Source organism: Danio aesculapii, chromosome 10 (assembly GCF_903798145.1).
Source record: "Danio aesculapii chromosome 10, fDanAes4.1, whole genome shotgun sequence".
Taxonomy (NCBI): Eukaryota; Metazoa; Chordata; class Actinopteri; order Cypriniformes; family Danionidae; genus Danio; species Danio aesculapii.
In genome coordinates, this window is record NC_079444.1 from 20,273,941 (window position 1) to 20,301,575 (window position 27,635).

General features: G+C 34.2%; 2 protein-coding genes across 3 annotated transcripts; one reads left to right on the forward strand and one right to left on the reverse strand.

Moving 5' to 3' along the window:
• Positions 1-1,530: 1,530 nt before the first annotated feature.
• On the forward strand, positions 1,531-15,787 carry ggcx (gamma-glutamyl carboxylase). Its single transcript, XM_056467044.1, has 15 exons — positions 1,531-1,720; positions 2,682-2,888; positions 2,983-3,141; positions 4,887-5,052; positions 5,150-5,228; positions 5,509-5,615; positions 5,712-5,875; positions 7,225-7,526; positions 9,748-9,879; positions 10,461-10,612; positions 10,733-10,902; positions 10,986-11,116; positions 12,654-12,801; positions 15,068-15,272; positions 15,390-15,787. The coding sequence occupies exons 1-15, from the start codon at positions 1,690-1,692 to the stop codon at positions 15,547-15,549; spliced, it is 2,313 nt and encodes a 770-aa protein (XP_056323019.1). The 5' UTR covers positions 1,531-1,689; the 3' UTR covers positions 15,550-15,787.
• Positions 15,788-20,180: 4,393 nt separating this feature from the next.
• On the reverse strand, positions 20,181-27,408 carry snx24 (sorting nexin 24). Of its 2 annotated transcripts, XM_056466892.1 has the most exons (7): positions 27,169-27,408; positions 26,749-26,832; positions 23,169-23,273; positions 22,994-23,088; positions 22,869-22,898; positions 22,578-22,642; positions 20,181-20,628 (listed from the first exon to the last, which is right to left on the reverse strand). In XM_056466892.1, the coding sequence occupies exons 1-7, from the start codon at positions 27,235-27,237 to the stop codon at positions 20,558-20,560; spliced, it is 519 nt and encodes a 172-aa protein (XP_056322867.1). In that variant the 5' UTR covers positions 27,238-27,408; the 3' UTR covers positions 20,181-20,557. The 2 variants fall into 2 exon arrangements, with proteins under 2 accessions (XP_056322867.1, XP_056322869.1); XM_056466894.1 differs by lacking the exons at positions 20,181-20,628; positions 22,578-22,642; positions 22,869-22,898; positions 22,994-23,088; positions 23,169-23,273 and adding an exon at positions 23,912-25,472.
• Positions 27,409-27,635: the final 227 nt, after the last annotated feature.

The following is a 27,635-nucleotide window of genomic DNA, read 5'->3' on the forward strand; positions in this document are numbered from 1 at the left end:
AATGATGTGTCCCCAAAATATAACAACTTTTTAATGCAATCTTGCTTAATGCCATGTTACAATTATGTGTTGTGTTCATTTTAGTGGTTATCTGGTTGCTGGTAGGTCAGTATCTGTTTGTTGATCGGTAACTGATTTTTAGGTTTTTCAACCTAAAATGAATAGACGTTAATATGTTAAAACATGCTAGCAACTTGTTAAAACATGCTAAAAATATGCTAATAACCTGTAATCATGACCTGTAATGGACTCTATGCACAGCTAGTTTTAATGCCAATGATAAACTTCCGGTGACAGCTTAATGTGGCTATTTTAAATTTCACAAGGTTTTTATGTTGTGAAAAATCTTATGATGTGTTTTTACAGCATATCATTGTTGTAATGTAATTACAGTACATTCAGTTAAATAGACTTAAGCATTCATTTAGTTGTTTAAGCGTAAATCGAGATGAAAGACCGTGTAACCGCTAGCGCCATCAGCAACAGGCGAGTGCAGAAATTCCATTGAAAATACTGAGGTAAAATAAACTGTCATATTTTAAAGACATGGCGGGGGGAATGTAATTTAATGCATGGCTTCTCGTCTGATCTGAGACCCACTTCATATCGTAGATCTAACAGGCAGTGAAGATCACAGATTTTTAAAGAAATCAGATCTTAAACGTGACAATTCTTTAATGAAAAGACAGTTCTTCAGAAGCCCTTGGGCTGCCTAGCTGAAAATTAAAAGTCTGTGCATATAGCCCATTAGTGTGCTAAATCATGCTAGCAATAAGTACAGCATCTTTTAATGTTACAATAACTTTGAGTCAAAGCCTTTTCAATCTAACATGAAAGTTTGTTTATACTTTGCTGTAAGTTTTTATTTCCATCTAAAAGTTTTCATAAGACTTATTCCCAAAGAAATGTGATTTTTACTGCAGTCTTTTATATTTTTTATTTTTATGCAATTTTAATTTAGCAGGTTTTAATGCTAAAAAATTATCTTTAAAATTCCTGCTCCAATACATTCACTGAAATCCACTCTAATGTTTACTGAAATGTACCGAAGCAATTGTTTAAAATTAGTTATGCTCCATGCAATATGCCCTTAAGTGTAATATATTGTTTACATTTTTAACTTATATTTTTAGATTACATTTTATGTGTAATTGTATTTTATTTTATTTTGTCAATTTATAAACACTTATTATATTATTTTTTCCTCATGTAAAAATTCTGTGGAGGAAACATGTACGTGACTTTTCCTCTTTAAACATACCAATTTAGTTTTTTTAAGACATTTAAATTTATTTTAAGACATAAGACTCATTACAAACCATAAGCGACCGTATTCAGCTGCATATTTTGACTCACTCTAAAATAGAAATTAAAAACGTTGCAACCCACAACAAACCACAGCCACTCTTTACTCTTGCCGTGCTCATATTTGACCACTAGAGGCGCTGCTATTTTCGAGCACGCATTGATGGGCGGGACTTAAGACAGAACCAGCCAATGAGCGGTCAGAAATCGTCGCAGTCCCCCTACCTTCCAGCGGACAGCCAACCTTTCAGGGTGCTGATCCTCTGTTGGACACGTACCTCAGTGTGCTGTGTTAAAGTCTACCTGCGTGTCCGATGTGACAATATTTCAGTTATTTTGTAACGTTTTCTAACGTTATAGCAGACTGGTTTCATATCTTGCAACATGGAGCCAAAGGCGAGTGACGCGACCGCAGGTAAACATTGTATTACTATGGTAAAAGAGTGGCAACAAGAGATAGTATGGATATAATACTACCAAAATACGCTGCATACTAGGAATATACTTTTAATATACCTCTGATTATATAAGTTTTACATGTCGTCCGGGTGTTTATGCGCATTAATTGTGAAAATGTATAAGGATATAGTCTGGTTTGTTTATTTTGTATCGAAAACAAAGCGAGTATTGATTGAAGTGTGATATAAGTTGCTCATTTGCGCCTCAAGAGACTAAATGGGATTTTATTTACTTTGTTCTCATAATTCTTTCAAGATACTGCAGATGAAAAGTGTTAAACAAATTGCTAAAATTGGTTTCTTGGTTGGTTAATTACATTAGATACTGCAAAAAATAGTAATACAAGTTTCTTAAAAGGTGTAATCATGAAATCTATGCTAATTTGCATACATTTCTAGCACAAAAATTGGATGAAATCAGGGTCAATATTCTTGTATATTTGTTTAATTCAATATTAAAGTCAAAGGTTTTTACAGGGGATTTGGGGGACCTTTTTCATCATCAATCTTTTTATTAATTCAGAAAATATTGTAAACTAGATTTTTTTTCGTTTTGTTAAATAATAACAAGAATCACCAGGTTTTCATTCAAATTTACTGACTTTTATTGTATAACCCCACCCCCCAAAGAAAAATGATGTCTGCTTGAAAAACAATTTCAAATTATGTAACATAAACTGAAATTAATATTTTGTAATAATTGTTATTTGAAGAGACTCATTAAGAACTTTTTTTAATCAAGTGTAACACATTCCTAAAACAACGCTTATTTTATTTATAGATTTTTTTTTTAATTCATCAGAAATGTACACTGAAAATGTATGTAAAGTCTCTTTACGAGATCATAAAGTTTCATCATATTGCAGCTATTGAGAAACAAATGAGGTATTAATGTGATTCAATGCTTCACCTCCACAGGTGCTCCATATGTCGAACCATCTAAAGCAAAGAGAAGGAACAGTAAGGAGCTCAAACAGGCATCTGTGGCCCCATCCCAGCAGATCAGCACCATGAAGCGTCTCTTCGGCTTTGAGAAGGAAGATGTCTCATCATGGCATCGGTTTGTGTGTCTTCTCAATCGCCCCACTGATCCGGCCTCACTGGGCATTTTCCGTTTCTTATTTGGTGAGTCCCCGTTTATGACTTGACATATGCAATTATTATAAATGTAGTGATTCTGGATTGTGGGTCAGGTTATATGTGCTGTATTTTCTCACAGGTATGCTGATGGCTCTGGACATTACCCAGGAGCGAGGACTGAGTCATCTGGACTACAAGTATTTGGACGGGGCACCAGTATGCCGCTTCCCCCTCTTTAACTTCCTGAAGCCGCTTCCCATGGACTGGATGTTCTTTGTGTATTTCGTGATGTTCCTTGGTGAGTTTGCCTCTTTGTTATAAAAGGCAAAAGTAGCTATGTTTCCTATTTTTTATGCGCAATTTAGATATGCACATAAAAAAATTTCGGATTAAAACGCCAAGATGTGCACATATTTTGAAAATGCACATAAAAATGAATGAGCATAACTGAGAAGGATAATCTTTTTATTTGATAAGAAAAGGTGCAGATAAACTGAGATGGAAACACTTTTACCAAACAAATTCCAGTATGTGCATTAAAAAAAAGGTAATGTGATTTTGTTATAAGAGATTATGTCATGATAAAAATGTGTGTGAATGTACAAACCAGCAGGCCGAGCACATTGTAAAACATCTGAAATGTTGTTTTGGTCATTCTAAAATGCCTTAACCATGTCAGTATTAGTGTATATTATTAATGACCTCCAGAATCAAGAGTGTATGTGCTCTGCATCTCATGCCTTCAAATGCCACCACGCGTTCACAGCGTGTCAGGATTGCCTTCTGAGGCGCAAGTCATTTATTAAATGAAGAAAAGATTCACACAGCTTCTCACAATGCAGCAAATTCCGTTTTTACTGTTGATATTTGGCACCATATAATCAGGAAGTGACGATTTTGTTCGCTTTAACTCATTGGATTGAAACGCGGTTTTATTCGCACATCTTTCATGCGATAGTCCAGTTTTGCGCATAAAGTTAATTCGCATTTTTGGATGGAAGCATAGCTAGTAACCATTTATTCTAGTGGCCTTGATTCTGGAAGTTATTGTTTTCCCATACATTTTCTCCATGAGCTCTCCTAATATTCTTAAATAGAATGTCCTTTAGTTTAGTGTTTTTTGTTTCAAATCAATGATAAAATATAAAACAAACTATGAAGACTTGTAATAATATTTATGATTATGAATGTTGCATAAATAATGTAAATAATAAATAATATAAATAGCATAATAATAAAAAAAACCATTAATTACATTTCTATATGTTATATTATTAAAAAAAAAAAAACGTCCTGAACACACTAGTAACCACTTAACACAATAGTTGTTTTGTTTTTTTAAATGATAAACTTTGTATATTTATTATTATTATTACACTAACTTTTTATTTACTTATTCAAAACATGAGAATTTGGGAACTTTGGTATGCCGTGTACCCATGTGTTATTGTATTGTTATTAAAGTATATTAAGTATTTAGTAATGTACCAATTACATTTTTGCTATGTATTATTCATTGGACTATATTAAGAGATTTGAAATTTATATCTGTTAGGTAACCATAACTATGTATTTATTCATTCATTCATTTTTTTCAGCTTAGTCTATTTATTAATCAGGGGTCGCCATAGCGGAATGAACCGCCAGCTTATCCAGCATATGTTTTACGCAGCAGATGCCCTTCCAGCTGCAACCCATCACTGGGAAACATCCATACTCACTCATTCACACACATAAACTACGGACAATTTAGAACAGCGCTAAACACTGCACAACCATTATGTATTAGAAATAAATAAATGAATTGTATTCACAAACGATATTATAGTGCTTTGGTTCTCCTGTAGCAGATTAATTATTGTTTTAAATTTGTTTAGACATAAAAGTATACAATTTTAATATCGGCCAGTCATAACATGAAAATAATTATCAGCTTGGGCAAGAATGGAGAATATAGGATATAGCAATAGGATATTTCTTCATTTTACAGATGGAAAGTACAGCAGTCACAAAACTGACCGTCCACTTGCTTTTGTATTTCAGGTGCTGTTGGTATCATGCTTGGCTGTTTTTATCGCTTTGCCTGTCTGATGTTTATATCCACGTACTGGTACGTTTTCTTCCTGGACAAAACAACCTGGAACAATCACTCCTATCTATATGGACTCATCGGCTTCCAGCTCACGCTCATGGATGCTAACAGATACTGGTAAAATCTATCACCAAAATCTATTTTGACAAAATAAAAAAAAAACATTTAATTTGGCCTAAACAGCACCTTACTATGAAACATTGTCTTAACACAGGTCAGTAGATGGACTCAGAAACCCGAGGAAGAGAAACGCTCATGTGCCTCTGTGGAACTACACTTTGCTGAGAACTCAGGTCAGTTTTTTTTTTAAATCAGGGTTATCAGATTAAATATTGATTTAAAACATTTATTTATTTAAAATTTTATTAAAATATTTTATTCAAGAAATTACAATTGCTTTATTTTTAATTCCAATTAAATGTCATCAGTATTCAAAATAAAAAAAATTATGTTTTACTCAAATAATAAATAATAATAAATAATAAATCCAAAGACTTTTTGAAGCCTCTTAATTTTCTCCATAGCTGTAAATGAAATGTTGACTAGACAGTTAATGTCCATTGTCTTTGACAGATTTTCATAGTGTACTTTATCGCTGGGGTTAAGAAACTGGATGCTGATTGGGTGGAAGGATACTCAATGAAATACTTGGCACACCATTGGTTATTTGACCCTTTTAAGTAAGTGCATCACCCTCTGACAACATCTTCATCAGCACGACACTTGGATATTATGGATGAGTGTTATGTTTAAATAAAATTTTCCTCCTGTTTCAGAGTGATCTTGCCTGTTGAAGTAGTCAGTCTGATGGTGGTCCATGGTGGAGGTCTGATCTTAGACCTCACAGCTGGCTATCTGCTTTTCTTTGATGTCACACGTCCCGTCGCCATCTTTTTTGTCTCCTATTTCCACTGCATGAATTCTCAGCTCTTTAGCATAGGTAAAGAATAATGAATGAACTCACAGCAAAGTAATTCTTGTACATTCAATTGTATAGTACTATGTACTAGGCCTGGGGGATATGACAAAAATCTCTTATCATGATAACGATACATATAACAATATAGCACCATTTCTGTAAATTCAAAGAATTAATAGTTAGCATTTTATTATGTATATTGACCACATTTAAAGGAATATTTCTTTTTTTACATACTCAGAAATGTACTCATTACTACGTGATCATATTTCTGGATTTATTTAGAAATCCAGGGCAAATGTTAGATTAAAAATGTAGAAATATAAAATTAATATTAATAGAATATTAAACTTTTTTTCAAAAATGAACGATTACAGGTTCAACGTATATTGTTAAATAAACTTTAAACATTGTACTTTCGAATTGCAACTTTCCCACGATGCTGTTATTCATGCATCCCCATAATGACATAATATTGTGCTCATATAAATTATGAAAAAGTATTATTGTAAACAATGTAGTTTGTGTCAACATGAATGGAGCATAATATGAAATAATAGACTTTTTATTGTCCATAATATATCACTGTATATATTAGAATACACAGTATATCACATAATATATCTTCAGTAATTTGTCCTTTCAGTCAGTATTATTATTTTTACGTTACAAATATTACAAAGGTGCCGGGATAATAGTTTATCATTTTAATATAAACATTAATGTTAATGGTAGCAATTAAATATGAATTCTTCTTGATCTAATAATGAAGTGTGAATTCATTGGTTGTTGAATAATTTATTAATTAAAAATAAATGTCTTATGTACTAATAGATTTTAAAACATCGACTGCAGCCAATAAATGTATCATATATTCTAGTAAATTACTTGATTAGTTTGTTAAGTTTATTAAAAAAAGTGTAAAATTCATGATCTCTGATTGTGCCTCATACAGGTGAGTGGGCTTAACAAACCACCTGCAGAAAACACTCTTTCATCTTTCTGACACTTTAATTGACCCTTGCACCAGTTTTTTGCACTTTTTTTACAATCACTCCATATCAATAAAAAAAATTGTGCATTTATGAAGCGTGCTTCACACAGGTGAGTGGGCTTGTCAAACCACCCGTAGAAACCTCTTCTCTCTATAAAAGATTAAAAAAAGAAAAGAAAAACAGCCCCCTCCTAACTCTAGCATTAATTCTCTGATGACAAACAGTTCCTTAGTATAATCAGCACTTCTTGTGTGACTTGACTCTTCTTGTTGAATCACTGAATGCCTTCTCAATTGTAAGTCGCTTATGGACAAGTTTCTGCTAAATGTAAATGTATCTCTTAAGACCTTATCATCATTATTTTTCTGTCCTTAGGAATGTTTTCTTATACCATGTTGTCCACAAGCCCTATCTTCTGCTACCCTGACTGGCCCAGACGTTTTTTCGGCCATTTCCCAGAGTTCCTCCAACCTGTTCTGCCCTTCATTTCTCCGACCCCGATTCCCAGTTCATCCTGCGTTTACCCAAAATTACCCAGTGGCTCTGGAGGACAAGAGGAGGCCCACGCTGACCTCAAGCCCACCACACCACGCTTTAAACACAAATTCAGAGCCTTCTTCGTCATCCTGTACATCCTTGAGCAATTCTTCCTGCCATACTCTCACTTCATCACACAGGTAAACGCAAACCGCACTGTGTTTGGTCTAGAACATTCACTCGATCAGTGGATACAGCACTTTCACAATCAGAGTAAACACAGATAGCGAACAACAGCAAACATCTGCAAAACCTTTGGAAGAGGAATCACAGGCTTTGATGGGAAGAGACTGACTCATGTTGAATAATTGTCGACAGGCAAACTAATGCAAACATCACTTTTACTTTTGCTCATACTTATGAGTAGACATTTGAACTTGCTATAGACCTAATACATTAAATTGTGTCTTATTAGGGTCAATTATATATATTGTCTTTATATAAGCAGAGACTTACCATAAACGCACATAATATTGTTGAAATGGAATTAACCAATTCATTATTTTAGTTTTTGTCCAACAAAAAAAGTAAATGGCAGTTAAATACTTAATTTAAATAAATTTAATACAGCTTTTTAGACATTTTTTTCGATAAAAAAAGGTAAATAATACTATGTATTATCAAAAATAACAACACACTTAATTATTTTAAGACAGCTTTTAGCACGTTTTTAAAATTTAAATGACCTTATTGCATACCAATTGTGTTAATAATTAAATTACTACTTTATTAATTGTAATAGATTAGTAACCTTCATTTTAAATCTAAATTAATTTAAGATTATTTAACTTAAAATTTATTTAAAGGGCACCTATGGTGAAAAATCTACTTATTAAGCTGTTTGGACAGACATATGTGTAGATATAGTGTATAGACCGTCATATTGGGGTGATATAAACACCCCCAGTCCTTTTTTTCAAATTTAACAAAATAAAAACGGTGGACCAATTGGAGCGGTTTTCAGACTGACCACAACTTGACGTAGGAGTGCGGTCCCCCTGCCCTCTGAATTGATTGACAGCTGCGCGTATTAACATGTCCCGGTAGTCACGTGTATAATCATATCAACAAGACCAGACATGTGCAAAGCAACCGGGAATAAAAGGTGTGTTCAGTTCGCGAGGATCATCAATCATCATCAAATGTGATCAAGAGTAAGTTTCACATGTTTAAAATGTTTTAAAACAGAGCATGTGTGTAATGTAGTGCAGCGATTTACTTCAGCTTTACTTCATCAGCACAGCCGCGTGTCAGAACAATTATAAAAGAAGACGCTTCAATCCTGGTTTGTGTAACCTGCATCCTGTCACATTTGTGTGCAAAAATATTGCAAACTGTCTCTCTCTCTCTGTGTGTGCGCACGTGAACTTTGTAACGACATTGTGTGCGACTCATCGATGCAACTGCACAACAAATACTCATTGGTAAAGTTCTTACTGTAGTATTTCTCACAAACGCTACGTGAGATCTGCTTCCTTTAAGTCTGTCTGTTGTCTGACGCAGCCGAGGGAGGAGATTAAGGCATGCAGAAAGGCATGTAGAAACGGTAGGCGGGGAGGACTAGCCTTAAAGGTGCAGTACGACAAAACCACCCCCTGGTGCAAAATGTATAAAATAGAACCTTATAAAAGGTATAATAAATAATCTGATGGGTGTTTTAAGCTGAAACTCCAGACACATTCTGGAGACACAAAACACTTATATTAAATCTGAAAAAAGGGCTAACCTAGGTGCCCTTTAACTTAAAAGTATCAATTAGTTAAATACTAATATTAATAATATATAAAATAAATAAATTATATACATAAATTTTATTAATAATATTTTTTATTTAAATTAACTTGTTGCATACTAACTTTGTAAATAATTAAATTAATATATTAATAGTAATAGATTAGTGACCTTCATTTCAAATCTATGTTAATTTAAGATCATTTAACTTTAATTTATTTAACTTTATTAATTTATTTAAAATATCAAATACTAATATTAATTATATTTACAAATAAATAAATTATATAAATTATATTTATAATAATATAAACTTTATTATTAAATGGAAAAAATACTTAAATAAATTAACTTCATTAATAACTTACTAAATAATGTTAAATATTATTTTCATTTAATTATTAATAATCTATTTTAAATTCAGTTTAAATACTAATATTATTAACATATTTTAAGTATTTTTAATTATTTAACAAATAAAATACATTAGATTAAATGCCATGAAAATGACTACATTTTATTATTATAATTTAATTATTAATAATTCATCTTAAAAGTTTTATTTCTGTGAATTGAAACAATAATAATAATTCCAAAATATTACCTTTTGTTTTGTTGTTGCCTCTACAGGGTTATAACAACTGGACAAATGGATTGTATGGCTACTCGTGGGACATGATGGTTCACTCACGCTCACATCAGCATGTCAAAATCACCTACAGAGACGGAGTAACAGGGGAGGTTGGATATCTAAACCCAGGAGTGAGTTACTTGATAAACAGGAATCACTTTTAAATAAGAATGTTCCAGGTTGAATATGCTTTAGTTATGTTAAAGGGACAGTTCTCCCAAAAATGAACATTTCCTCACCATTTATTTACACTCAAGTGGTTTTAAACATTTATGAATTTCTTTTTGTTTTTGTTTAACACAAAACAAGATATTCTGAAGAATGTTGAAAACCAGTAGCCATTGACATCTGCAGTAGGATAAAATCAATGGCTACTGGTTTCCAATTTCTTACATATATATTCTTCTGAGAGAGAAACTTCGTTTTGGACAAGTGGAGGATGAGTAAATAATGACAGAATTATCATTTTTGGGTGAACTTTAATGGTTTCGACAGGAATATCAGTTTTTTCCAGTTTTTATTAACATGCAGTGGAATAATAAAGGGAGAAAAGTGACTTTAATTAGTCAACGACTTTCTAAATAGATTTCTATTGGGCTAAACTTGTTATTAATCCCCAATATTCCTTATTTTAACACTAAACCAGTTGAACTGCTGGATTTTCCTGCTCTTTTATATGCTTATGTTACTATGCAATTTCAATATGCTGCAGGTTTTCACTCAGAGCCGAAGATGGAAAGATCACGGAGACATGTTGAAGCAGTACGCTACCTGCCTCAGCGAAAATCTGCCACGCTTCAACATCTCAGATCCAGAGATCTACTTTGACATTTGGGTTTCCATCAATGACCGCTTCCAGCAGAGGTTAATAAAGTGTATTGCGTGTTTAATGTACTTAATGAAATGCAAATGGCAACCCGAACATCTGACATCATATACAAAAAGAAGAAATGTCTTCAACATTGCTCTCTTCCTGTCCTATAGGATATTTGACCCACGTGTTGACATTGTAAAAGCCGATTGGTCACCATTCAGACCCAATCCATGGCTTATGCCACTGCTAGTTGACCTCTCACCATGGAGGACTAAATTTGAGGAGATTGAAGGTTCTTTAGACAACCAGACTGAAGTGGTGTTCATCGCAGACTTTCCAGGTTTGAGTCTTTTTGCTTTTGTTTTTCTGGAATAGGCTGACCACACAGATACCTAGTTATCCTTGCTGTTGTGACCTCCACAGGTCTGTTCCTGGAAAACTTTGTGAGTGAAGATCTCGGGAACACGAGCGTTCAGGTCCTAGAGGGTAAAGTGAATGTAGAAATAGTGGATGAGAAAAAGAACTACAGTTTACAACCTGGAGAAAAGATGCAGGTACAAATGTCTGATCCTAAATTATGAAACTGATTCTATGCTTTATCTATATTTACATTCTTACCATTAGAAGCACAGTGGAGTTAAAGCTTAAAGAACATCCTACAATTTCCTAAATTTCAAGGTCACTATTGTGCCATTTGACGCTGTCCTAAAAGGAGTAAAAGAGCAGTTTTTATAAGCATATATCATGATGAGTTACATGTACTCTACAGCACAGCATAAAAAAACTAAATTATATATTTGAAAAGAGCACAGATCATAATTTGAGTTTCATATTCCATCCAGTTATTGGTGTTAATCTGGCGGAGGCCTTCCAGAGCTGCTCTAAAGTCACTGACCCATCCAGCCTTTTAGCAAGAGAAGCAGGCTCATCCAAATCTGTGATTTCTTGAATATATCGCATCTTTACGGTGTTACTGACTCATTCAGGTCCCCCTAAAAAAAGCTGGTTGTTGATAAAAGACAAGAGAGGACATAATAATGTGGACAATCTATGTTCCATCATTCAAAAACTGCAACTGGAATTGATCATTAGTTTAGCACTAAACAGAGTAGGGTTGTGTCTGTGAAAGGTAGAAGACATGTTTCATGTGCCGTTCCATCCCTGTGATCATTGCCCAAATGGACAGAAATTTTCCTGCAGGACAATCATTGAAGATGAAAATGTTAAAATTATGAAATGAAGATGAAGAGTCCTGATCTAAACTTGACTGAAAATCTCCAAAAAATTCTTGGCCACAATGTTAAACCCAAGAATAAATTACAGTTAAGTCATGGAGAGCAAGGGCCTGTACACTTTATACTTAATTGTAACTTTCTGTTAATTAATTTACGCCCTGTCCGTACGAACATGGGTATTTTCCCAACCGCACTTTTTTTTCTACAATCTCTCACTGTTTGTCCACAAAAAAACAGAATATCGGGTGACTGAAACCGAAACTTTCTGAAAACTCTGTCCAGGGTGAAGATTTTCTGAAACTCTGGGTACAGTGTGGTGGTGAGGTCACTGCAACCAGAGTTTTCACCTCATGACGTCAACATGTGCACTCTTTTTCTCCTTTCTGATTGGCCAACACAGCTAGATTTAACAACAAATGCAGAAAATGTGAATGAGGCAAATTCCATGCGTTCGTGGCAAACGCACTGTTTATTCTACGCCATTCGCACCACGGGACAGTAATCCGTCTCTATTCTAACGTTTGCATTGACATTGACTTATATACGCAATTTACTTGCAAAATACCTAATGGGTATGCTCTAAACATGCATCACAGTGCATTTTCACATGGACAGTGTTTTTTTTTTTTTTGTTTTTAAACGAAAGCGAGGTAAACTTTGCATTAGAAAACAGCAATGATTGTAGCAGTGTTTTTGTTGCAGTACATTGGCTACTTTAAAAAAAAACACAAGCATGATATAGCAATGAAGATTACATTTATTATTGCAAAAAACAACGTGCATTTATGCATTGTTTTCTGCTTTTGATCTCCACTGGATTGAACTGATGTGCTGAATTTCACTTGTGTGTGTTAAGATTCCAGCTGGTGAATACCATAAGGTGTACACTGTGTCTGAAGGACCATCATGTTACATGTACATCTATGTAAACACTACTGAGGCGGAGCTTCAAAAGAACTTCACCAAGCTTTCTGAACTTCAGGAGAAAGTGCGCAATGGAACAGGTCAGTCACCTCATATTTAAAAAAAAGCACTTTTTAGCAATTAATAATTATTTTAAAATGTTGAAATCTAGTTGAAACCAAGCTGCAACCTCCGGCTCTCCCTCATGAAGCTAATACGGAAGTAACTGAACTGCAATTCATGGAAATTCCACTAGTCCTGGCTCCATAACAGAGCAGATTTCTTTTGAAATCACTCAAAGATACACTCAAATTTACCTGTCCTTAAAACTGAATTCAAGTGGATTGGAGACTCTTATGTCTTGCCTGTCGGATGTGAAAGCCTGGTTGTCTTTGAACTTTCTAGATTTTAATGAGAGTAAAACTGAAATAATTTTGTTCGGCCCGTCAAATTCTTCTAGGACACCACCAGTAAATCTTGGTAAATCAAGTTTTTCTGTGAAGCCTTGGGTAAAAAATCTGGTTGTTATCTTTGATGATGGCTTGAGATTTGATAAACAGATTAACGCAGTGGTCAAATCCTGCTTTTTTTCAGCTTCGACTTTTAAAAACAGTCAGACCTATTTTATCTAGAAAAGATGTTGAAGAAATAATTCCTGCTTTCACTACTTCTAGATTGGACTACCGTAATTCACTATATTTTGGGATCAGTCAGACAACTCTATCCCGCCTACAGTTAGATCAAAATGCTGATGCAAGGCTTTTAACCGGTGCCAAAAAATATGACCACATCACACCAGTCTTACACTCTTTGCACTGGTTGCCTGTGCACTATCATGTCACTTTTAAAAATCTTCTCTTGGTTATTAAATCACTAAATGGCCTGGCTCCTTCCTACCTGTCAAACCTGTTGACTGAACATCAGCCTGGTCTAGTCTCTTCGGTCATCTAACCAGAGACTGTTATGCATTCCAAAGTCGAGGCTGAAATGCAGGGGTGACCGGGCTTTTGCAGTAGCTGGTCCTACCTTGTGGAATGCTCTGCCCCTCTGTATTAGGTCTTTATCATCTCTGTCTGTTTTTAAATGTAGGTTGAAAACTGACCTTTTTGATTTGGAATTTTATCAGTGAGATTTGTTTGTTTTTAGCTATAATTTTATACCTTTTTTCTTTGTGATTTGTATTGTTCAGCACATTAGCCAACCTTTGGTTGTGTTTAATAGTGCTATATAAATAAAATTGACATTGACATTATTGAGCCCACTGTTAAAATGGCCAACTTTACAGCAGAAAAAAAGGTGTTTACAGCCTGGTAGAAAGAACGGTTTTGGTTCATATAGCTATTATTACCCTCCATGACAACTGTGAGGGGCTGAATTTTGTTTTTATAACTTATCCGTTTAGTTTATAGTAAGTCTGCATAATTAAGGGCGTGGCCACATGAGTGACCGCTAGGTCTCGTTGGTCGCCGTCACTTCACCTCAGCTGATTCCGGTTGATTAGCCACTGAACTCGGCATATTCATCATATTTTTGTTTTGTTTTATGTGGCTTTACTCAGTCAGTTGCCTTTTGGAATTATTTTTACAATTATCAGTTGATATGGCATGCTGTGTGCACTTAATTGTGCTTACAAACCATTCACATAGCCTCCATTTCCCAGGTGAGTGAAATTATATACTTATACACCATCTCTATAAATGTATTTGTTTTATTTAAGATCATTTATGTTTTTCTTTAGACCTGTAATGCACTCCAGAATCTTTCAGATTTATTAGCTGTAGGCTCTAGAACAGTCATCTGAAGCGTTATCATACAGTGTTATGCCTGGATTTCATCAATAGCCTTGCATTTACTTACACAGACTATATCTGAAGTATTTGGAAGTAATTCACATTTTCCTCCTGTCATAAGAACAGTGCTTAGTGGCTCAATGTATTACAACAGTGTTTTTAAAAGTCTAAACACTTCATTGATATAGTGTACAGCCAAGCACATGTGGTCAGAACAACAAACGAGTCGCAGGTAATAAAGCATTAGGCATTTCTCCCAAAGAAAAACCTGTCGACGCAAAATGCCAGCATGCATCTGGAGTTCCGCTCACGCTCCACCTCTTTGCCCTTGTTTGGTATCCCCCAGTCGGTGTGATGACGTGTGAACAAAATAGTGAAGGTTGGCCACGCCTACTTGTAGCTTCTTTTGCGTTCTTCAGAAACCTATGGGTGACATCACGGATACTACGTCCATATCTTTTACAGTTTGAAACTCTGCCTTTTGTAGTATACCCTTTTCCTTCACTTTATTTGTAAATTTTTTTTTTAAATCTAAGGGGTATCAATGGGGCTGAAAAATGTCTGTTGGTGTTTTCAGAAACGGAGCCTTTGCCTCCTGAGCTGCAGCCCCTCATCACTGGACTCGATGACCAGGACTCAGAAAACACTGTGATCGACCCAGTAGTGCGGATCTTCTTAAAGAGACAGAAACGCATGCAGGAGGTCAGGAAGAGACGAGAATCTTCAATGCTCGAACGCTTCCAGAGATTCGCCTCAAAGAAATACTACTCCATTAGACGAGGGTATGTTGATGAAAATGAGAAGGTTATCCTTTAAATAAATTAAAATCGAAATGAGCTGATTGAGACGTCTCTACAGTCGTGGCAGTGTAAGTGAATGGTGTTATTGTCGTTCCTTAGGTTTTTGATGACAGCCATTGCTTTGCGTAATCTGGCTGTTGGTTTGCCGCCGATTGAGCAACTGACCAGAGAAGTGGCCTACGCCAACCTGAAGGAGCCAGAGACTGAGAGGAGTCAGGATGAGCATCTGAAAGACGAGGTGGGCCACGGAGAGCTGTGATAAAACACACTGTTAATGAGCTGCTGGTGGTCCTGGAGCAAACCAGCAAATGCTTAAGTATGTCAGTATTTTGGAGCATTCCATGATTTTGCGAAAAATCAGTTTGTTGTTTACAAATAATACCCTTATTTTTTTTAAAGCAAACAAAAAAAATCATCTACACTCTCATGTTGTTCCAAGATTTTTAAATAAATCCGAAATTGTGTCCAGTTCTAAACATGTAACTTTTTATTTCGCTCCAAAACACGTGAAATATACTATGCAGTGTTTCTTAACCACGTTCCTGGAGGACCACCAACACCGCATGTTTTGGATGTCTACTTTGTCTGTCACACCCATTACAGCTTTTTCAGTCTCTGCTAATGCGCTGATGATCTGAATCAGGTGTGTTTGGTTAAGGACACATGGAAAATGTGCAGAGCTGGTGATCTTTCTAGGAACGTGGTTGAGAAACACTGCTATAGTGCAGAAGATGGAAAAAAAAAAACTATAATTTTTTGAAGTTTTTTTTTTTTTTTTTTTAAGCTTGACAGTGTCTGTCTTTGTAGTATACTTCCAAAAGAGCAGCAGGAACATTTTTTTTTTAATCTCTCCTTGGGCGTTTGATTGATGCCTTACAGGTTTGGAACAACATGAAGGCCAGTAGATTATGAGATTGAGTTGATATATTAAATGTAGTAATTTTGGATAAAAAAAATTTATTAACTATGGTATTTTGTTTCTCCCATGAAATAAAAATATAAAAAGGTAATTGTGACAATTATAAGGGATAATTCACCCCCCTAAAAAAACTACTATTTGCTCAACCATAATGTTTTTTTACCTTTATGACTTTCTTTTTTTCTGTTGAACACAAAAGAAGACATTTTGAAGAAAGTTGAAAACCTGTAACCATTGGCATCCATAATAGGAAAAACAAACCCTATGGAAGTCAATGGTTACAGGTTTACAGCTTTCTTCAAAATAACTTCTTTTGTATTTAACAAACGAAAAAAAACCTCAAACAGGCTTGGAACAAGTAAAGGGAGTATAGATAATTACAGAATTTAGATTTTTGGGTGAACTATCCCTTTAAATTATTTGTTTTTAATACAGTTTATATCCAATATTTTCAACCTTTTCTTCTTTTATGAAGCTAAATTAAAGAGCTTTTTTTCTTAAATTTGGAGTTCTTACAAGTGAGATATAAACTCTGGATTGTAAAAGTGTAAATTAAAAGCTAAAGATCTGTCAATTACCTTTTTATATTTTTATTTTGTGTCTGCAGTAGTTTACTGTTTTTCCCCTTTGGTTACTGAAACAATGTAAAGACACTACTTTTACTTTGTTCTTTTTTTATTATTATTTGAGAGCAGAAAAAAGCTTTAAACACTAATCATTTGCTCTTTTCAAGTATTAGATAAAAAAAAAAAAAACTTTTGAAGCATACTTTTTTTCCTTTAAACAAAATAAGAGCTTTTATTTGACAATTCACCCAATTGTGCTTAAGGGATCCTGCCTCTGTATTGTCCCATCACAGGATTTATGCATTGAGTCAATCAAATGCACTTTTCCCCACAAACACCCTTTAATTGGACAAAATATTGGCTGTAAAATGTGCCAAACATGGGCAGGTACCAAATTGTCTTTAATGCATAAGTTTCATTATGCTAAACGCTGTTAATTAAATGCCTAAAATGTTTTATGCAACATCAACTCAACCTTCTCACGGCTTTTATACAGTTTGCACACTGTGATTGTGAGATTGGAAATGCAGGAAAGTTGTTGTTTTTTTGTCTCTGTGTCCATTTTTGGAATAAATAAAGTGCAGAAGCAGAGTATTTAACGAATGAATAAATGTGATGTTTTATTGCTTTGTTTCAAAATGATATTCAGTCACGGCTGATCTTCTCATTCCCGTTAAAGTGCATGAGACAATCCAAAGTGTCAACGTTAATACATATATAATGAAATGGCACATCATTCATACACAAAATGAAGACGTCTAAATGAAAACAAACACTTAAATACTCTAGAGCTGCTTGAAATGGTACATACAGGTCTTGTTCAGTTTCCAGATAGGGTTAGAACATTTAAACCACATCTGTTACATGTATTTAACGGCATTATCTTTCCACTACTACTCGCAGCAGTGTAAAAGCTTTAAAACTAGTGTTTACATGTGCTCTTGCTACACAGTGAAGGTCCTAAAAATATTAGGCTAACATTAGTCCAGAATCGGCTGCATTTTCAAAGATGATCCACTGAAATCATTTGCAGGTTATCAGGAGAATGGAAACTTGAGTTAATCCATTAAAGAAATAAAGATAAAATCATCCTTTACTCATGCAGCATGTAAAGTTTTCATCTTCTGAACATAAATGAAGATTAAGCCCACCGGGAACTATAGTTGCCATTTTCCTTTTATAAGTCATTTTCTACATGTTATCCATGTTTAATTTCTCAATGACATGCAAGCAAACATCTAAATAAAAGATTTCAAGAAAGAAAAAAAAAAGAAATGATTGAATTGCTGTCATGTGAAGCTTTCAAATTCCTACCCCTAATTCCAGGATGCAAAATGGAGGCAAACCCTCCTAAATAAAGGCAATTTTCATATTACTAAATTTTTTTTTTGTTCACAAATATACATGAACATAATCATGAGCGTCTCTAGATTCATCCAAACAAACAAATCTTTTAATGAATCTATAGTTTTTTCCTATACTCTGTTAAAAGTTCATGTGGCGACTATAGTTGCCAGTGAGCAAATACCTTGCAAGTACATAAATCATGGGAAATTAGGGAATAATGTATTAATAAGTTAATAAATAAAAGTTATTGGTCTTGTTTAATGTTTTTTTTTTGCTTTCATAATCGAAATATTTTAGACCTCATCTAAAATAACTTAGCCCTTTAACTGATATCTTTAAAGTAGACTTTTTTTTTTAAACATAATTTGATACACAGCAAAGTCCTCAGAGTAAAATTATTCTCTCACTGGTCCCACTACTACAAAGAGTTAAGGTAACACTGGAGCAGAGTTAAAGTGCTGCAACAACTCCACAAACAGCATCAGCAGCTTCATTTATTACTAACATGTTTGACTATTTCTGTTATAGAGAGGTTTACTAAAATTACTTGTTTTGTTAGACGTCACCATTGTGGAGAGCAGTATTTACTTCACTTGGGCTCATTGAGTCATGATTTATGTTATTGTTTTCTTTGACTGCTGTAATTATGCAGTGGGGGTTCATATCAAGTTGTTTTCTAGTTTTAAACATTATAAATGTGTTTTGGAATATGAATGAATCTGTTGAAAGCAGTTGTTTTGAGTTACAATGCCAAATGTTCTCCTCCTATGCTAATTTACATTGAAGGGTTCTTACAACATATTTGCCCACTGGGAACTATAGTTGCCGCATATTCAAATACGATTTTTTAGAAATAAAATAAACTATAGAAAATAAATGCACGAAAATAAACGTTTCCCAAACATTTTGGAAATCAAAATGGATGTGACTCCAGTGGGTTGATATCATTTATGAATCAATGATTATGCTTTATCTTTGCTAAAAGTCCAAAAATAAGTATTCATTGACTAATTATCTTCACTTCTATATAGATAACTGATACATTTCTGAGTGAAACTATGGAACAAAGGTTTTTTTACATGAAATAAAACCAGTATGTTTTCATTTCTGTTATAAGAATTCTGTTTTTGTCTCAAAATTGCAATTATTACAATCACTAATTTCTATTTAAAATGTGACTTGGTAATAAAAACTAGTTAGTTTACAAATCTCACAGTTGACATTTATCCCCTTTATTTTGAGTTAATATCTTGTCATCTGCATGTTTACATCTCACAATTGGACTTAATCACAATTAAGAGTTTCCTCTACTTTTAAACATCTCATTACTGTTTTTACATCACATAATTATGACATTTAAATCGACATTTTGAGTTTACATATAATAATTTGCAAGTTTTCATAACGCAGAATTGGATTTTGAGAAAGTAACCTAAGGTTCTAAAATGTTGATATAGTTAATTGATACTCATATTTTATATTATATTATATTATATTATGACCCAAATCAACATGAATCTACTGTACACCTTGCAATGCTTCAGTGTTGTGTTGACACTCCAAAAATACAACTGGACCCAGAAGTGCTGCACTGTTTACAATACCACAATACTCTCACAAATGTGCTTCAGATATCTATGTGGAAGTCAAGTTATTTGTTCAATGAATACTCAAAGTACTTAGATTGCTTCATAAAGCTGTATAGTTAAACCACAGGAGTCAAATGTATTACTTTTATGCTTTTTTCTGGACCGACAACAACAGACTTTAAATGTTGGGACAGACGATTCATTGAAATATTTTCATATATGTTAAGAAGATGATCAAACATCTTATGGGTTTGGAATGGCATGAGGATGAATAGACTATACAGAATTTTCATTTTGAGTGAAGTAATGTTTAAAGTTGCTTACTTTTAACGTTTTTCTTTCACAGTTTAAAGCAGTAGCGTGATATAAGACATACACACTGGATTTACACTGATTCGGTTCATCCATTACTTCCCTTTATGCTGTTTATAAGCAAAGGCTGGTAGTTGATAATGAAAACCTCAACAACGAAGAAAGAAAATAACGTTTATGCAATAATTCAATAACAATGAAAATGTTCAAGGCTCTTCCAACACTTATAATCTAGCTCATCTGCAGAAACGCAGTCAGAGGAGATCAGACATCCATCTGACCTCAGTATATGACACGAGGAGAGAAGTGCAAACATATGCGGAGGTACTTCTGATATTTTAAATGAGACCTTGATTTGATAAGTGATATGAATGTGTACAACTAAATCTGGATTTAACAAAGCAAAATCTCATGGAGTGTTAATACCAAACTACACTCTTAAGGCTGCGATGAGTGAGTCTGTTAAACTGGTGCTGTGTGAGTTAGTGTTGAATCCCTTTTTTTAATCCGTGATGTTGTTTGTAGTGCGGAGATCTACCTCGGCTGGAAATCTGGGTAAAATATTCCACGTATCACACCTTCGATAACCATATTGGAAAATGTATCTGTAAAAAAAAAAATGTTGAAACATTCATTAAATGTATTTTAAGGAGGAGGAAAAAAAATAGGCTTTGATAATTATAGATTTGTGTTTGCATGATGTCTTTTGGTGAAATACTATTATTATAATAATACCTATGCTATATAGTGGCAAATGATTAGTAATTAGACTGCTAGAAGTTTACAGGTCAGTTCAGTTCAGATGTAATAACCTGTGGTTCACTGAATGAGTCATCTGTGCCAGTTCAGTGAGAAGTCTGACTGATTCTATAAACAATACTTCCTGTGTTCAAGTCTCATATACAAATCATTCACTCATTTCAAACGTGACATCAATACAAGTGTAATACACCTTTATATTTTGCCTGTTCTATATATAGTATGTTTGCTATGTATCTATATTTTACATTTAAATGTGATTTAATGCATTTATAAATTAACATTTAGTAACATGACATTACATAAATTAACAATAATTTAAGCTAATCTCTTTGAGAAACGTTATTGATGTATACAATACAATAACTCATGAAACCTTATTGTAAAATGGGACTGATATTTTACTGAAGGGGTCATATTGTCAAAATACTTCACAGATAATTTATTAGTTTTCTTTAAATGACAGTTGTGTGTGTGTGTGTGTGTGTGTGTGTGTCTTTAAATGCAAATGAGCTGCAACAAACAGAATGTTATTGTCAATTAGCATTAAAGTGTATGAAAATATTTATCAAAAAATGTTTGTTGATTATTAGTTCAAAATGTGTAACATATTCAAGTCATTTTGAAGTATATTTATTTTTATATCCATGCATAAGATTGTTTTACGTGTTTACAGGAGTTCTCTTGTGATTTTTACACTTTCAGCTTCCTTTAGTGTGTAACGTTGCTGTTTGAGCAATAAAACAAATCTGCAAAGTTATAAAGCAGCACACACACATACGTTTTGTTTTTGGATGTGCACTTCCTGTTTATGTACTCAGAAAAATCATATATCCTGAGATTAAACAGACAGACTTGTGAAACACATGCAGATATTTTGTTTGTTGTTGCCAGAATAGCAGATGTAATGGCCCCACCCACTTCTAAAAAGGGGAGCTGTGGCTCATTTGCATTTATAGAGCCACATGAAAACTGTCATTTAAAGAGCACTATAATAAATTATCTGTGAAGTGTTTTGAGCTGAAATGTCACAGACTTTCTGAGACAAATGTATTACATGTATATTATATTACTTGGATAACATGACCCCTTCAGTAAAATATCAGTCACAATTTACAGTAAGGTTTCATGAGTTGTCGTTTTTACTAACATGAACTAATTATGAACAATAGTTGTACAGCATTTATTGATCATAGTTCAACATTTACTAATGCATTATTAACATTCAAATTCATGCTTGTTAACAGTAATGCACTATGAGTTAACGTGAACTAAAAGAGAACAACTGTATTTTCATTACCTAATGTTAACTAACAAGAACAAATACTGTAATAAATGTATTGTTCATGTTAGTAAATGCATTATCTAATACAACCTTAGTGTAAAAGGTTACCAAAATATCTTTATTATTCATCTGTCATTCCAGAATATCAGTGAAGCAAATATAAATGCCTAGACTTTACGGTAACACTTTAGTTTAGGTCACAACTCACGCTATTAACTACTGGTTTATTACCTGCCTGATATTAAGATAGTAACTGTTCATTAGTAGTTATAAAGTATGATCTTATTCTGCATGCCTAATCCTACCCAAACCCAACTCCTATCGGACTAATTATTAGTAAAGAGCTAATTAGTAGTTTATTAAGCTAGTAATGTTAGTTAATGGTTTGTTAATACCGTGAATTGTGACCTAAACTAAAGTGTTACTTACTTTTCTTCAGATCTTTTGATTTTTTTTTTTTTTTTTTTTAAGGGGTAAAGGTAAAAAAAAGAAAAAAGAAAAAACGTGTACCATTTGTGGCAGGAAGCAGATAGGGATCCCTCTGGTAGAGAAGTGCTGGTTGATGTGTCAGTTTACTGCAGGATTTAGAGAGGAAAGGTCAGAACGAGAGAACAGAATGAGTCACAAACTAGTCCAGTTTCTGATGACAGTGTTAAAAACACAGACTGTGAAATTCATCACGTGGGTGGTGCCACTTCCCAGCCAGCACAATAACTTCTCAAAAACAATTTTATAAGAGCACTTCATAGTTGTTGTTTTTTTTTTGGTTCATTGTTCTGAGAAGATAAAGAGCAAACATACCTTGATTCCTCTGATTCGGTTTCAAATGATCTAAACAGGAAGAAAAACAATTACTTTGACCTTTTCCTTTTAGAAGTCTGCTTTCTAAGACCTATACTTTAGACAATTACACTATAAAGCCTTACCCACAACTTTCAGTTTTTGGCAGTGATGGGAAATGGCGGATATTGAGGAAATCCAGGAATATCTTTGGAATAACCTCATTTTCCATGATTATAGTCTAGGCACACAAATCAAATGCTTATTCCAGAACACATGAAAAAGGCTGTGATTTTATTCGTTCTGTTTATAAATCAATACCTGAAGGTAGAGCTCTAGTCCCTGTCTCCTCTGCTCAAGAACCTTGGGAACCCAGTTCCTCACATGCTTTGATGGGATTTCTGGAGGTTTTATTATCTTTTTAAGCTACAAAAAGGGAAAAGAAAAAAATATTGTCATAAACTGGCCAGACGATGTCCCAGGAGTTTACACAAAAGGCAAGAATGTGCTTTCACATGGAATTTCTACACTTTGCCAAAACTACAAATTGTGTAACCATTCCCTTTAGCTGACACTCAAAGCCAAATATCCTCTTTTCACAGTATAAACAATCATGTGTCTTGATGTTCTGTATCAGCAGCATGCAATAGTCAACATTATTATTTCTGACCACATACAGTAATTAAAAAGTACAAACTATCACAACTGAGCTGACGATAGAAACCTTCTGCTGAAAACTTGTTTGCAGATTTTTCCCAAGGAACCACTTGAGAAATGCTGGTTTTTCACAAATACGTGCTGTTGCTCACATTCCAGAATTCCTCTGTGAAATATGCACAGTAATAATATATATTAGCACTTCACTGGAATGACCCAGAGAGTCTCACTGGGTTAACACATCTGGTTTTGTGAATTACCATTGAACCAACATTTTCTCAGTATGTAATTTGCCAGCATCAACCCTAATGTAAATAAATTGAATTATTATATTAATTATTATTATTATATTATTTTAGATTAAATAAACATAAAAATGGAAACAGAAGCCAAAGAAATATCCTTTTTGTATTGTTTTGTACACTGTTAATAAAATGGCATTGATTATTCTTTGGTCCTTTTCATGTAATTTTTAGGGGGTTTTAACCTTGTAATGAATGGAATAGTGCAGATAATGGACAGGAAATAGTTGGGAGCAGCGAGGGGGGAAGGGTCAGCAAAGGATCTCAAGCCGGGAATCGAACTCGGGTCGCCGTGAGCACCATGGTGCTACAGTATATGTCGGTGCACTTAATCAATAGGCTATTGGCATCGACATGTGGTCTTTTACAAGAAACAGTTTTCCATTTATTTTTGATTGGGACAAATAAATACTGGTCTGACTTTAGCTTTTATTTTTAAAGAACATAATAATTTCACTAAATATGGTTTAACATTATTCCTCTTGAATTTAGTTCTCTATCAGACTTAAATATACACAAAAAAAAACATATTGAGGAATTGCAGAGGATCCCCAAATCCAGGTGTGAAAAACTTGATGGATCTTTTCCAAAAAGACTCACGGCTGTATTACATCAAACTGGTGCTTCTACTAAAAATTGAGCAAAGAATCTGAATGCTTAGGACCATCTGATATTTCAGTTTTTCATTTTTAATCAATCAAAAAATGTCAACAATTCTGTGTTTTTCTGTAGATATGAGGTGCAGTGTGGACATTAATGTAGAAAAAATGAACTTAAATGATTTTACCAAATGATTGCAATACAACAAAGAGTGAAAAAAATTAAGGGGGTCTGAATACTTTATGTACCCACTCTACATATATTAATGTATGTATACATACAGCCAGGGGCGTAGTGGACATTTTAAAAATGGGGGGACAGCTGTAAGAAATCCAGAAGTTTACATTCTTAATCACCTGTTTCTAAATGGCCTGTCTCTAAAAGTGAGGTTGCTGCGCCTCTGCATACAGATGTTTTCCAGCCCAAAGTAAAGGACTTTCTTTGTGAATTTGGCCGACTTTTTCTCTACTTTGGCTCAATTGCAATATTCCCCAAGGGTCAGTCTTAGGACCCCTGTTATTTTTTATCGTACATGCTTTAAATTTAAATTCTCTGAGATGTTTTCTGGGAAGATTGTCCAGTTAGTTACACTATCCATAAACATACAAAATGCATATGCACTTTAGAGCAAAAACTAATCCTGTTCATTGTTTGTTCATGTTTGTAAATTCATTAACAGGAACTAATTCAGCCTTATTGTTAGCATATTTCTCATGACCTTGGCATTAAAAAAAGAGTTTTTTTATAATATCAACAAAGAACATCTTGTGATCATGAATGCAAAAACAATGTTTTGTTTCATTTTTGGGGCAACGCAGTGGCGCAGTAGGTAGTGCTGTCGCCTCACAGCATGAAGGTTGCTGGTTCGAGCCTCAGCTGGGTCAATTGGCGTTTCTGTGTAGAGTTTGCATGTTCTCCCTGCATTCGTATGGGTTTCCTCCGGGTGCTCCGGTTTCCCCACAGTCCAAAGACATGTGGTACAGGTGAACTGGGAAGGCTGAATTGTCCGTAGTGTATGAGTGAGTGAGTGTGTATGGGTGTTTCCCAGAGATGGGTTGCGGCTGGACTAAGCCGACAAGAAAATGAATGAATGAATGAATGTTTAATTTTCCGAGGTTATAATGAAATGACAGGATGGTTAATAGAGTGCTTTTTAAAATGAAACTTCATACTAATACCTTTTAAAAATATAATAATATTACTGCAGATTTTTTTCAGAGAGATTTATTTGTGTACTGAACTTTTTTTTTTTAATTGTCTCGCAACCAAAAGGGCATCAGTTGAACAGCTCAGACAACAATTATACAATTCTTGTAGCCACTTGGCTATTTTAAATTTTACATAAAACAATACAAACGTGATACATATTTTATACAATCATTTATTTTGTGTCATGGTTATGTTAGGTAGTATATCTGCTGACCACTGCATGTAACACACTCATGATTTAAAGACCTCAATTACTGATTTATTTATTGTAAAAGCACCCTAAACTTGATCTGAACTTTACATCTTCAGTATGAGCTGAATAGCCTTGGGCTTCAGACAAAGTTTTATATAAAGTACATTTTTATAGGATTTAACTTACTCATCACTGCTGCCCCAACTATTTAGTCTAGTATCTCTCCATCAAACTCAATCGTTATTCAAAACTTTCTCTCTTTATTTGGGATAATATAATAATGTTTGCTATTATATCATTTTATCATTTATTTGTTTTAATGCCATCAGCAGTTTATAATTTATATTCATAACTGTTTCATAACAAACATGCATTATACAAAAACATACAGATAACACTGATAAAAATTTATACAAGACCTTTCAATTTAATAAATGATAAATACTGTAAAACTTCTCCAGGAGGCACCTTTTTAAATATTGCATTTAAAATATGTCCTGATTAAAAACGTTCCCTATATTATATAATCACATTATATTAATGTAATCACCCCTGGTTTCATCATTAATCGTGTGTTGAAATATAATTTTATTCTTAGTTTATTTTCAATTAATTTTCCCAATTGGTTAAAGTGGACTAATATTTGTATATTTACTGTAAATTATTTTAATGACCTGTAAAACCCTTTGTGTTAACTGTTTTTAATGCACGCTATGAATAAAAGCTGATCTGCATTATATTGTTGTGTTGTTGTAAGAACACATTAAAGAATAAAGTATATTTTGTTGTGAGTGAACCCATGAAACTTCTGAGACTGCAACAGCAAACGATTAGTTTACACTCCAATGAACATTCACAGTTTATTCTAATTAATCGATTACGTTATTACATATAGTACTGAAGTGTATATAGTATTATTCGAAGTTTCTCGCATGCTTACCATCTTATGAAGCGCGTGAAATTCACTGTATCGTTTCTCAACAGTATGCTGTCTGCCACACATGAGCACCTCGATCTTAAAAACCTGCGGGGACAAATGCATTATTTATTGTAAACATAGCACAGTCTGCCTCAGTGGGCTTACAGATATCAGAATGGATGGACTTTAAATGTTTCAAAACCCCAAACATCATGTTTGTGCATCATAGGCGGGGCTGAGTGACAGAACCCCGTTTAAACGCGCCCAAACACGCTCTAAGTAGTGAGCTCACTAGGTTTTGAGACAACGCCAATAAACAAAGTCTACGCCTCGACATTAATCATTATCCGCTGAGGTGAAATGTAATGTTTGTTATGGTGAATTTCAATAAACGCGTGTTTACTCCTGCTGTCTGGTGTTGAAAACAGATCTTGAACTCACCGTGTAGCCCTTCTCCACGCTACTGCCCTCCGACCGAAAAGACGGGATTGACACTTCTATTGGATGCATGATACGGCTAGATATGGCGGTTGTTTTGCAGCAAAGTAGATAAAATAACTGTAGGAGATGTTTGCTTGGTCCTTCGGTGTATTCTACTGATTGTCAAGTTGACTGGCCGCCTGACATGAGAAGGAATGAAGATATTCAGGCGCTTCTTCTCCATCGGCAGCAGGAGGTTCAGCGGTGAGTCTGAGGATGTAATGCTGCCATCTAGCGCTTTGACACAGATAAATTCAGGCCTCAAACACTACTACAACCACCAGAGGTTGTTTATCTGTAGCTGGGGTATCTATCTGTAGATATGTTAAGACCGTTGATAAATTTATATGTAGTTATTGTTGCCTTTGTTTTAGTGTCCCATTAAGTACACTCACTGGACACTTTAAAGGTACATATTGCTGGCCTGA